Source organism: Sitophilus oryzae, unplaced genomic scaffold (genome assembly GCF_002938485.1).
Source record: "Sitophilus oryzae breed Bouriz unplaced genomic scaffold, Soryzae_2.0 scaffold_41_pilon_pilon, whole genome shotgun sequence".
NCBI lineage: Eukaryota > Metazoa > Arthropoda > Insecta > Coleoptera > Curculionidae > Sitophilus > Sitophilus oryzae.
The window spans coordinates 5,491,968-5,505,304 of NW_022146996.1; the positions used below are offsets into that span (position 1 = coordinate 5,491,968).

Consider the following 13,337-nt stretch of genomic DNA (forward strand, 5'->3'; position numbering starts at 1 on the left):
CAACCGTATTCCAGACAGAAATCTTTCCATTTTACAATGCACGAAAAAAACAACAACAGAAGAGCTTACTGAGGTAAGCTTATAACTAGCTAACGATCATCGGCATCCGATCTTGGTTCAGAGCCAGTACTTGGAATACCCAAATATATGGCCCGTAGTGTATTAAAACTCTGGATCAGGGAAAAGCAGAATATCCACTGGAGAAAGAGAAAGGCAGGAGCAGAGGCATAGCAAAGTCTTTATCCAAGGACCTAGCTCTAAAACCACAAAGGAACTACTAGTGCTTAGCAGGAATAAAGTACGGATTACAACAGGTCTCATGACAGGACATATATGGCTGCCAAGTGTTACCGGAACAAGCTCAACCTAGCGATAAAGATCCTGAAACAGCGGAGCACATAATATGTCACTGCAAAGCTCTGGATCGCAAGCGACCCTTTTCATTTGGCAAAGCAAAGCTAGAAACGAATGAACTATGCTCCCATCCTATCAAGAACCTGCATAAGTTGATGCAGGGTACAGAAATAGGAGAATGGGTGTAGATATAGAAAGGGGACAAACACAATAGGCTACACAGACCACAGTGTTTCCGGCAGAGGACGGACCCTTATAATTGAAAAAATATCATGTTAATAAACTCATTTTCCAAACCATTATTTTTATTTGCTTCGGAGATTATACTGTCAATCCAGTTTGCAGGTTTAGCATCTGTGTAAATATTTCTGTATACAGACCAAATAAAAAACACCTCCAATATCCATTTGCAGCATTTGCGATAATTACAGCTCTATTAGTCCTCTACACGTCCTCTATTAAACCTGCATCCGTACTATTGACCAACCATACAGAGGCACTGTTTAGGCAACATTATTGAAAATAACAAAATAAATTATTTAGCGCTCTTTTTAGGTCCAACTATTTTACCCCCTACAATCAGTTTCCAAATAAAAGGAAACTACTACACGCACACTGATGCAAGTCATTGTGAATCAGTTTCAATCAGTTGGTGTAGTATTCAATTTAAATAAGTTACTATATCAGTTCGAAGTTTAGTTCTTGATCAGCCATTTTGATATAGATATAAAATAACCCAGTGGAAATAAAAAACAAGCAACTTGCAACTGCGATCGCGGGAGATGGCCACAGATCTGTGTTGCAATCTAGTCCCGTTTGAATCGATTCGTGTGGGTCTTTACATTACTATACGCTACAGAGATTGCAAAACAGTAGAGAAGTAAGGGGATATTTAACCATTTTTTTTATAGAGGTAGGAAAATACATTTGCGTATCGCAGAGCCAGATGATTGGCCTGGTGTGTCGGACTCAGATTTCAATACCGACTAAAAACCTCCTCTTTCTCCGGCCTCTGCCAGTCCCCGCGGATTTAGCAATTGCTCTTCCTTCCATTAATTGAAGTCAATGCTTTTCTTCCTCTAACCGTTCTTGTCGCTGGCCCGTCCTCTCTCTATAGAGAGGTGAAGCACTTTCGTTGCGAAAGTATTGGTCGCGTTCCAGGATGCCTTGGAAGAAAGCATCGCATTGGTTAGTGTCTCTGGTTGAGTTGCTTGTTCGAGGATAATCTACAGATGACTACGCATTAATTTGAAACGTGGGCACACAAAGAACACGTGCTCCGCGTCTTCAGGAACTCACTCGGACACGACGGGCACTCCGGGGAATCATCGAACTTAAAACGATGAAGATATGCTCGGAAGCAACCATGTCCTGAGATCATCTGTGTCAGGTAGTCACCATGTTTTCAATTCAGCCAAACAGTCAACTGAGGTAGAAGACGGTACGTCCACCTACCTTTTGTTGCGGCCTCCCATTGTACCTGCCATCGGCTATGCTATGCTGCCGCTCTTCTCTTCTGAGTGCATCAGGGCTCAGTGCTGACGATCTTCTTCGTCGATAAAGGACTTGCCTTTCTTCGGCTAGAATTCCAATATGAAGCATTCCAGCGATATTTAACCATGTAGAATTCCCTCAAACCATAAAAATAACTTATCATAAATCAGCGAAATATTAGAGCACAGATAAGTACAAAGAATCTTCTAGAGAGATTATTTATACGGATTTGGGAGAAAGATTTTAAAGGAAAAGGGAGACAAAGTTAACTGTCCAGAAGAATGGTTTTCGCAATGGATGGGTTGACCAACAAAACGCAGAAATCGCACTTGCGTACCATAGGTACTACCAAAATGACCAAATCTAGACGGTCTCATTATCTAGTAGCAGTGCGTATACATCGTACCACCAAATCTTAGGTATTACTGGTCTTATTGGGCTTACTAAATGTACCGCAAGGTGTATCCCCATTAATATTACAAAATAGATATTGAAGAAGTCCGATTTAGAAGCCGGTGTGGTATAATAGGCGACTTTCCCCTATAACTATTTATTAACAAAAATAAAGATACACTAATAAAACAACAAAGAAAATTTCATAAAGTTGACGTATCCTAAATATTGTTGCTTTAATCATATCTGTTTATGTTCTTTCTAGGTATGAAGAAATTAAAGTTCACAAATTTGGTATGGAGCCTCAAAGCTTGGCTTCCGGCCATTTTACTCAAGTGGTGTGGAGGGAATCGAGAAATCTGGGAGTAGCGTTTGCGAAATATCGAGGTAAAGTGGTCGTTGTGGCCAATTACTATCCGGCTGGAAATTTAATAGGAAGCTTCAGTGAAAATGTACCACCCCCTGGAGGATTTACGCCACTTAATAACAACAATATAGAAATACAAGGTAAATCTTTATTTTTATCGTCAACATTAGAAATTTTTTATTACAGAATATTCTGTATTAGATAAAGTCTGTTTAACGAGTCAGAAAAGAGATCGACAGACGTCATCCCAAATATGTAAGAAAAATCAATTTAAGGCTGAATTAAAATGACAGACAATAACCTCACAATAACAGTCCCTGTCATGAAACCTTTTTTGAATTTTGGGGATAGCCTCAAAATATTACCGTCACTTTTTTCTGTTTCATTTCTACACTAAAAAAAACATATAAAAAAACTACAACAATCAACAATGCACCACATATTGTACATAGATTTTTGTAACCATACGATATACAATAATTGTTGTATTAGCTAAGTTATTATTCTTCCCCAACTCAGCTTACAATAGCGCCGAGTAAGAGCAAAATGGTCTCAAATAAGTAATAATGATTTTCGAATGTAATATCACAAGATGTTTCGGGATTACCGAATCATACTTTCACCTGACACGAAATGCGTTACCCGAGTTGTGTATTAATTAGAGTACCCGTGTTGTGAGTTAGTGTTGCCGGTACCGCATTGAGTGTCAGGCAAAAGTATTAGGTAATCCCGAAACATCGAGTTGTATTCAAAAAATTATACAACGAAATAAAGTACATATTTATATCCTTCTTATTTTGCCATTTTGTAATAAGAATTGACGGGATATTTTGTGGAACTGACAGAAATGTCTTCTGAATTAATATTTCAAAAAATGACAATTACAATATGGCCACCAAGCGATAATCACTTAAATGATTATCACTTATTAATCACATCCTTCTATATAGGAAAAATATACATAGAGTTGTATAATCATTTAAATTTCAATAAGTACAATCTGAATATTCTCTGACACAAATTGTGAGAATGACCACCACACACACTACTTATTCTCCATTTTCGTATAAACTCAAGCATAATTTAACTATTTTGTAGATCTTGTGATAGAAACGAAAGCTACAACATGATGCCTAGTACCATTTTAGACGTAAAATACAGCAGTTTTTTCTACTATTGTGGGGTTTATTACAATTCATTTTTTCCGTTTATTTAAGAATAAATAATGAACTATTTTACCTGTACGTCCTAAGACTATCGTCACCCTGACTATATGGCCAGTCCGACACTGCTTTAGTACTACAACCGCTTATATCACTAGTAATTTCCAATAATTCAATGTTTAGTACTCTACGTGAAAAATAATGCTAATTGGCCCTTAAAACAATTACCAAATATGTTTAATTTGTGTATTTTGAAAAATTTTGAAAATTTTGTAAGCTTTAAAAAATTTAGAAAATTTATTTCATGAATAAGCTGTTTTTTGACATTTAGTAGAAAAAGATCTATTTTTCTATTTTACTTCAAAATCACTTGACATTGATATTCTTTCAGGGCAAAGTCAAAGGTCATAAGTGTATAAGTATTTTCTGAGAACTTCTTCACCAAGTTCAACTATCCATACCTATTTTCAGGTCGTCTGAGTCGCTTATCTCTAAGTTCCCGAAGCTCAAACCGAGATCTAAGAAGCGTCACCGAGGGCAACTTCGAAGAAGACTTCCTCGAAGCACACAACAAGTACAGAGTACGCCACGGCGTTGCTCCCTTAAAACTAGACAAAAAACTATGCAAGTATGCTGAGGAATGGGCCAAACACTTAGCTTCCAGAAACATCTTGGAACACCGGCCCGAAAGTAACTACGGCGAGAACATCTACTGCTTGTATTCTTCGGATCCCAGCTTCACCATCAACGGTAACGCACCCGTCGACACTTGGTACGAAGAGATCAAGGATCACCCTTTCGGCAGGGAACCAAGTAGTCTAAAATCCGGCCATTTCACCCAAGTAATATGGAAATCCAGCGAGAATCTCGGGGTTGGAGTGGCCAAATCTAGTCAGGGAAGTATTTACGTGGTAGCCAATTATTTCCCGGCTGGAAATTTTGTAGGACACTACGTGGAAAACTGCCCACCCTTGAGACCGGCGTTCTATAACGGGGTTTCGGAGAGTATGGCTAAAAGAAAACCTACAAGTGAAAACCTACAGACCTACGCTGATAATAAATCCAGTGTTCTCGATCTAGATACGTTTTCTAAGGAAACTTTGAGTATTCATAATGAATACAGGAGGAAACATGGCGTTCCTGATCTAAAACTGAATCCCGAGGTAAATTGTAACTCCTCTATATATTATCTGTTTATGACAAATATCTCTAGATAAATTTAACAGCCGATTCCGCTAAAAGGTTCTTATGGCATGCCGTGACCCTTAGCGATTTCTATACCGGGTAAAAAACGAGATTTGGTATGTTAGTATATAACATAAATTAGGATCAATTGACATATTCAATTGTTTTTCGGAAATGACTATATTGCTATAACTTTTGATTTTTAAATGTCCCCCTGGGTATTATTTTTTTCGTGTCTAACCGAAAAATATTAGACGTCTAGGCCGGTTAGAATATGCCCACATCATATTTTTAATCAAATCTCAATTTTTTCAAATGGAACAAGGGTGGCTCATTAGCATATTTGGAAAAAGCTTTTTTTTACGAATAATTTGGTACCACACACTTGGTATTTAATTTAAGTCAGTCAGAGTCAAAATTGTCGTTATGAACCGCATGTTACAATTTCAAATAAACCATATGCGAAAATGTCAAAAGCTAACATATGACATGTCTATTCAGAGTGTCATTTTCTTCGAATAAAGTAAAACAATACCGAGGATGTCATATAAAAATCAAAAAGTTGTAGTCATTTCCGGTGAAACAGGAAGTGACCAAAAACAATTGAAGACGACAATTATTAGGATTAATTGTCGTCTTATGTCCTATACTAACATACCAAATCTCGTTTTTTTAATTGAAAAAAATACAATTTTTTTAAGGTGGCTCAAAAAGTGTAAATGGATCGGGATGATTTTTTTAAAAGGAACACCCTGTATATTGTTGCATTTTTGGCTTATTTTCAGATTACTTTACATAATCCTAAGATATTATTAAATATGATTCAAAATATAAAATCAATTTTCTTCATTTTTTAAATATAACACTCTGTATATTTATTTCTTTGTTAGATGGAGAATTAAGAAGTGGAAATTTTCGGTATCAAGTGTTTAAAATATTTTTTGGCGGTTTCGCAAATATTCGCGGTTTTATTAAATATGGCTCTTTCAACGGTAAAATACCAGACAAAACTCATTAGATGGCTTTGATAAAAAATGTTGAAAACATGTAGGTATTGGAATAAAACAAATTGGCTTTGAATAAAACAAAACAGCAGAAACAAAATTACACATTTTTGAAATTGGAAAAAAATAATGGTATCTAATAAACAACCGTATGGTCGAAAAAAAACGGCATCTAGTTAGCTTGGAAACCTATATGCAGGTATCCCGAAAAAAAACAAATTTCTAGTATGTATTTAAATAATTAGGTACCTATTCCATTAAAACAGGGCTACTAAGACATCTAATACATAGAATACACAGAATTTTTTTACCATTTTTAATAAAATTTAGATTGAAAAATGATCTTCTGATTATGTTGAGATAAACATATGCGTTTAGAGTTTAAAATATTTTTTTAGTAATTTGGTTCAGTAGCATATTTTTACACAATTGTTAATTTTCAGATATCTAAATTTGCTCAAAATTGGGCAGATACCTGTGCCCGCACCGCCAGCCTACAACACCGAGCGAACAACCAATACGGTGAAAACCTCTTCTCCATGTACTCTTCCGACTACAGCCACGTACCCACACCTAGAGACGCTGTCAAAGAATGGTACGACGAAATCAAACTTCACACTTTCGGTGTAGAAAAAGTGTCTCAAGGATGCCTTCATTTCACACAGTTAATCTGGAAGAACACCACTGATCTAGGAGTAGGACTGGCCAAAAATAAAAAAGGTCAAACGTATGTGGTTTGCAATTACCATCCCAGAGGAAACTATGGTGGCCAGTTTGCCGAAAATGTACCGAAACCAAAATCATGACGTCAACGTCCTTTCAAAAGTCCAAAAAGTGTTACGTTTCTTGTGGCACTGCCTCACTCTACACTTTAAACCAAAAATTTTTTCATTCCAGCTTTCCATGCCAAAGATATTACTGTGGTATTTTAATATTGTTGGGTATTGTTAAAAACATATTTTAAACTAATAATATTTCAATAGGAATCAATTACCAAAGACACTAAACTTACCTTTTTTTAATTGATAGTCACTCTATATATTTTAAAGCAAAATTGATATGAAATTCAAGAACTACAGATTTAATGTTTCTCTAGATTTCATATTTGACTATATTCTGTGATAAGTATACATAATAATAAGTCCCAGTGTCAGTGTACTACATTTCTAAGCCACCTTGAAATTTCTATAAAAAAAATCACAAATTTACCTAAATACACTAAACCAAGAAAATACAATACTAGTTCACCACACAATACACCATTACACTTTACTTATTTCAACACTGAATGCGCGTTTTGCTAACATACAATAAATTATAGTATTCACAGATTGAGTTTTTATGTAGGGACATGATTGGCAGTCGCCAAGCGTTACAAAACCAATCTAGTGTAACAACAAATAACGGAAATTAGAGCAATGGGAACTGAGAAATAAAAGGAATGGGAACTCTATCTCTGTTCATATTGCTCTAATTGAGCATTGGGCTATATCTTCTTTGAATACAATTATTATTATTCTTCTTGTCCCCAACATATTTCTGATTAAAATCATTACCTGATATTTCATAAGTCAGTCTTTAAAGTGTTATGATGTATTGTGGTGAAGTAGTGTTTTCTTTTCTAGGTAACGACCAAAAGTTCCAATCTTAACTAATTGTACAACCAACCTTAACCAACATTGTTTGTTTCAACCTTAACTAGTGTTATATTTTTGACTAAACACAAATAATACAAGTAAAATATATTTTTTTTTAGTTTCTATATAAAAAAACTATTTATATTGCACTACCTGATAAAAATTTGTTTTAAAATTACTATTACAAGAATGGTATTTATTTTGCTTTAAAATATACGAACATAACGAAACAAAAAAACATTCGAAATTGAAAGTATACTTATATTTCCTATGTAACTTCATCACATTTGAATTTATGTACTGATTGGCTGTGAATAGCGCATTTTGATTGGCCAAAATGTTATCTACATTTCTAACATTAATCCAGTATTATCGATTTTGTCTACATAGTATTTTAGGTAGTATAATAGAATAGTAAAACATTTATCAAACATATATTAGCATATCTTTTTTGTTCAATTTCTATAGCTGAAATAAGTTCACTCTCGCACAAGCCGTCCTCTAGAACAATCTTGAATCATATAGTGCCTCTAAATGTACATCACTATCGATACCTATTTATCAATAATATACAATATAGACAAGTATTAGAGGTCTAGTTTTCAATTTCTGAAATGTCTCATTATCGCAGTAGAATTGCGAAAGTACTAAAAACACTTTTTTATTTCAATAAACTTCTATAAATATAAAAAAATAAATAAAATATACAAAATTAATTCGATTTTAGGTGATAGTCTCATTGTAATATTATTTAAGTGTATTTCATAAAATATCCCAAATGGAATCAGTCCATCTTATGTGAAATAAGAAACCAAAATTAATTTTTTGTCATGTAAATTTCTAATAACTCTAAAAATTATATCTAATAAGTCATGTTGACTTGTTAGATATAAGTTGAATCCAAAAAATACATTAAGCTATAGGATTTTTGTTAAAGCCTCACAATGAATGCTATATAATATACAATTAAATCATAAACAACTTCTCAAATGTCCATTTTTCACTTTGGGTCTTGTTGAATTGTGAATGTTAATAATTAAATTTCTTGTATGTAAAATTGTGTTAATGTGAAATACCTATATATTGCTTTTATATTAAAGTGTGAACATAAATTTATAACTACTGTATGGTCAAGCTCAAGCAAAATTGAAAACATAATATGTAAGTATAGTTCGCAATCAACAATGCAAATTCTATTTAAATAAAAATGAATAGTTATCAAATGAAACATAAAAAGAAAAATTTGTAGAAATAAGTGAATGAAAATCTTGACAAAAATATATTGCAAAAAATATACAATTTTCAAGGAAACTGTATTGTTATTATAAATCTTATGTTCACAGAATATTTATACATAATCTGAAATTTGTTATATAAAATAAGTACGTGATTAGTTCAATATTATTGTCAATATTATATGTTTAGCTAGCTTCTATAATCTTAAGACTGTCATACTTTTTAAAAAAAGTACAATTTTCTTTTATTTCTTATACACTGTCCATTACGTTTTAAGTAAATTAGTATTTTTACTATACCATATATCAACATTCCATATATTCAAAGGAACATTTTTTATCACACAAATATCAAATTGTTACTGAATAAAACTGTTAATAAAAGTTAATTATCATTACTGATTTTTTTTTTATTAAAACTACATATACAGGGTGTCCCAGGCTGAGCCGAGATCTATCAATTAAAAATATTTTCAATATGGCGGCACTTCCGGAAATACCGGAAGTTGACAGCAACTTTCTTATTTTAAATGGGTACCCCCATTTTTTATTACATATTCAAATTTTCTGTAAAATTTTATGAATTTTGATAATAAATACTCTATACCTAACATTAACCGTTTTTGAGAAAAAAAAAATATTTAAAATTTTTTTTGGACGAAAAAAACTACCTGTCAAAAAAAATTGTATAGCCTAAAACTCAAATTTAGTGATTACCGCGGCCATTATGCCATAAAGAGAAGAAATGTGGCTACCTATTTCAAAAATTAAATTGTTCAATTGTTATATAATAGTGACGGTATCTGTCATGGAGTTGAGCGATTAAAAAATTATCATAAATCATTTTTTTTTCAAATGGAAACCCACTTTTTTTATTTCACTAGCGGAAAGGTTTTCCAATTCGTTACTTTATGAGTATACATATTCCTATACCTAAAACAAATCGTTTTTAAGTTATTTAAGATTTAGTTTGAAAACATATATTTTCCCCTTAAAAGTTTAAAGAGTGTATTTATAAAAATATATCTCGTATTTTCACTTTTTAGTGATATCTAATGGTTGATATTATTAATAATATGATCGAAAAAAAAACCTTGAGCAAAGTTGGCTTGGAAATGATGATCGATAACATACTGCTTTTTGAACAAAGTGTCACAATATGATATGAACATCTATTGTTTTGCATGCATCACTTGACGTTTAAGTCATAGGCTACTGGTTAAAATCAAGAAAAATATACGCTTTAAAACTAAATATTAAATAACTTAAAAACAATTTATTTTAGATATAGGAACATGTATAGTCAAAAAGTAACAAATTGAAAAGCCTTTTCACTAGTGAAATAAAAAAAGTGGGTTTCTATTTGAAAAAAATGATTTACGATAATTTTTTAATCCCTCAATTTCATGGCAGCTGCGGTCATTATTCTATGACATTCGAACAATTTCATTTTTGAAATAGATGGCCACATGTCTACTTTTTATGTCACAGTGACTGCGGTAATCACTAAATATGACGTTTAGGCTATACACAAATTTTTGGCAGGCAGTTTTTTTCCTTCAAAAATTTTAAATATTTTTTTTCTCAAAAACGGTCAATGTTAGATATAGAGTGTTTAATATCAAAATTCATAAAATTTTACAGAGAATTTAAGTATGTAATAAAAAATGGGGGCACCCATTTAAAATAAGAAAGTTGCTATTAACTTCCGGTATTTCCGGAAGCGCCGCCATATTGAAAATATTTTTAATCGATAGATCTCGTTGTGTAACAATGATGTGCAAAAAATCTCCGAGCTAGATGTTGTAGTTCTCTAGAAACGTCTAATGTACGCTCAGCCTGGGACACCCTGTATACAGGGTGCTACAAATTCGAGGTACGAGCATTGGTATCTCGGTAACCGTATTAGATACGAACATGGTTAAATTGGGGCAAAGTTGCGCCTTGAGAGGTTCACCAAGATGCAATCAAAAAAGTTTTAAAAATTTAAAGGATTGCTGAGTTTTTTGAAAAAAAAAACGAATTTTTTTGAAAATCAATTTTATTTTTTCCTGGCGTTACTTTTTAGGAAATCAAAAAACTAATAGCACATTTTCATGGCCACTTTATTAGGCCTATCTGGTAGTATATTTAGATTTTCAAATTAACTGATAATTTGTGAGATACAGAGGCCAACTTATTTTTTTTAAATACGGACCTGCATTTTTTATTTGAGATTTTGAAACAACTCGATCTCCTGAGTACAATAATATGCCACACTTAATATCTTTTTTTATTTCGGACATTTGAAAATAATTTATTTAAACTAATTTCAAGTCCGCCTCTGTTTTTTTTTAAACATTTAATCTATTCATCGTTACAATATTGATAAGCTTTCAAACTTACAATGATATGGGGTAAAACATTGAATACGGAAAATGAAATGCAACAACTAAACGGGCATTACTTGGCGTCATTTATAAAAGTGAAATCAATACTTTTCAACATTTGCAATAAAGCCTACAAAATGCATTCGGAATTATAACAAGAAGTTATGTTCAAAGAGCTATAAATAAGATTGAACAAAAAATAAATTTGTGCATTAGGGAGGGTGGTAACCATTTCGAACCTGTACAACACTAGAAAGTAGTTTGTAGAAATTGATTTATTTATAATAACTACGATTAATATTATGAATATTATTAGATCGTATACTGAGATTTCAAATTCACAGTAAAAAAAGTTAAAATAATATCTTTAAATTGCTGACTTGGATATTATTTATTTGAATATTTCAATTGCCTCGATTTTCCTGCCTAAATTAGCTCTAATCAATATTATTACGATGAATATAATCAGATTAAATGATTTAAAAAAACAGAGTCATACTTGAAATTATTTAAAATATTAATTAAATAGTTTTGATGTTGTTAAGGTTTTGGGTACCTTACCAAACAAAAAAAAAGTATAAAGTGTAGCATATCGTTGTACTCAGGAGTTCTTTCAATATCTGAAATAAAAAATGCAGGTCCGTATTTAAAAAAGTTAAGTTGACCTCTGTATCTCACAAATTATCAGCTAATTTGAAAATCTTAAAGTACTTAAAGTATCAGACAGCCCTAATAAAGTGGCTATGAGAATGTGTAATTAGTTTTTTGATTTTCTAAAAAGTAACGACAGAAAAAAACAAAATTGATTTTCCAAAAAATCCGTTTTTTCCAAAAAACTCAACAATCCTTGAAATTTTTACAACTTTTTTGATGGCATCTTGGTGAACTTTGCCCCATTTTAACCATCTTTGTATCTATTACGGTTTCCGAGATACCAATGCTCGTACCTCGAATTTGTAGCACCCTGTATATATATACATACAGCCATTACTCGCTGACGAGTATTCGACACGCATCAAAAGATGGTCACGCAAGGTGGTCACGCATCAAAAGATGGTCACGCCCGACACGTGATGCTATTTGCCTACCGCACTCCGGGCATTCAAAAATCTCATTGCTTTGTTGCCATTTTATTAAAACTATGGATATTATGGTGCACAATTTTTTTTCTTTTTAGTTGCCATGAAAATGTCGTTCAGGATGATGAAAAAACATTTTGGTAAAGTTTGAGCTTTTACTATTATTATTAAGAAGTGTCTCATCGTGATTTTTTTTATTTCCTATTTAAATAACACGGGGAAACATTTTTTTTTGCAAATTTATTGCGTTCTAACAAATCAGCCTTTTGTAAAAATCAATACACAGTATTGTAGGAAATTGAACGGTCTTCAAAAAAGGTCTGATATGAAATTTCATTTAATCGACTCAATATGAATCAAAGTTCAAACCGTATATAGTAACTTCCACAATTTTTTTCTATTTAATCACGAAATAGTGGCCCAAACAACATAAAATATCATATTTTATGTTTTTAATATCATATTTTATGTTTTTGAAGCATTATTCCCTGATGATACAATTTGCAACAGTAATAATTTACGAGATGACAAGCTCATATAGGCAGTGATAACAAATTTGCCAAAATTCAAGAATAAAATTATTTTTGAATTTTGTCTATTTCCTTTTACCACTTGTGCAACACAAAATAATCAAACAAAAATGTGATTGAATCTTGCTAAATTGGTTCCCCACAACCCTTTTTAATAAACATTTCTCACTTTTTGTCACACTTTGAATTTAACCTAAACTTTTTATTAATATAAATTTTCATCAGCCATTTATGCAAATGCATGTACTCTCAAAAAGTTTTATATGCCTTATAGGTCAGTCGCCAAGTATTAAAAAATAGTTTATGGCGGGAGCAAATCCGGACAAGCTAGAATAATTTTTATTTTGTTTAGTTTAGTGTAAGGAACCACGTGTTAAATTTGCACCGCCCCCAAAGCCCGGATTTGGCCGCCATCTTGGAAAAAGTGGCTAAAATTCGGTTTATTTTTCATTATTTGTCAATAAGTCGATTTCTATCAACTTTAGTGCAAAATATGTAGAGACCAAAATTAAAGAACAGGAAAAACT

The 13,337-nt window shown here is 32.5% G+C and overlaps 1 protein-coding gene across 4 annotated transcripts in view; it reads left to right on the top strand.

The window, feature by feature from the left end:
- The window catches only part of LOC115885666 (ancylostoma secreted protein-like), a 63,875-nt gene extending 56,472 nt beyond the window's left edge, over positions 1-7,403 (top strand). For all 4 annotated transcript variants that reach the window (XM_030904645.1, XM_030904644.1, XM_030904643.1 and 1 more), the window contains 3 exons: positions 2,507-2,748; positions 4,243-4,934; positions 6,404-7,403. In XM_030904645.1, the coding sequence (XP_030760505.1) occupies positions 2,507-2,748; positions 4,243-4,934; positions 6,404-6,766 (1,297 nt within the window). In that variant the 3' untranslated portion in view covers positions 6,767-7,403. The remainder of the gene's footprint in view (positions 1-2,506; positions 2,749-4,242; positions 4,935-6,403) is intronic.
- The last annotated feature ends 5,934 nt before the right edge of the window (positions 7,404-13,337 follow it).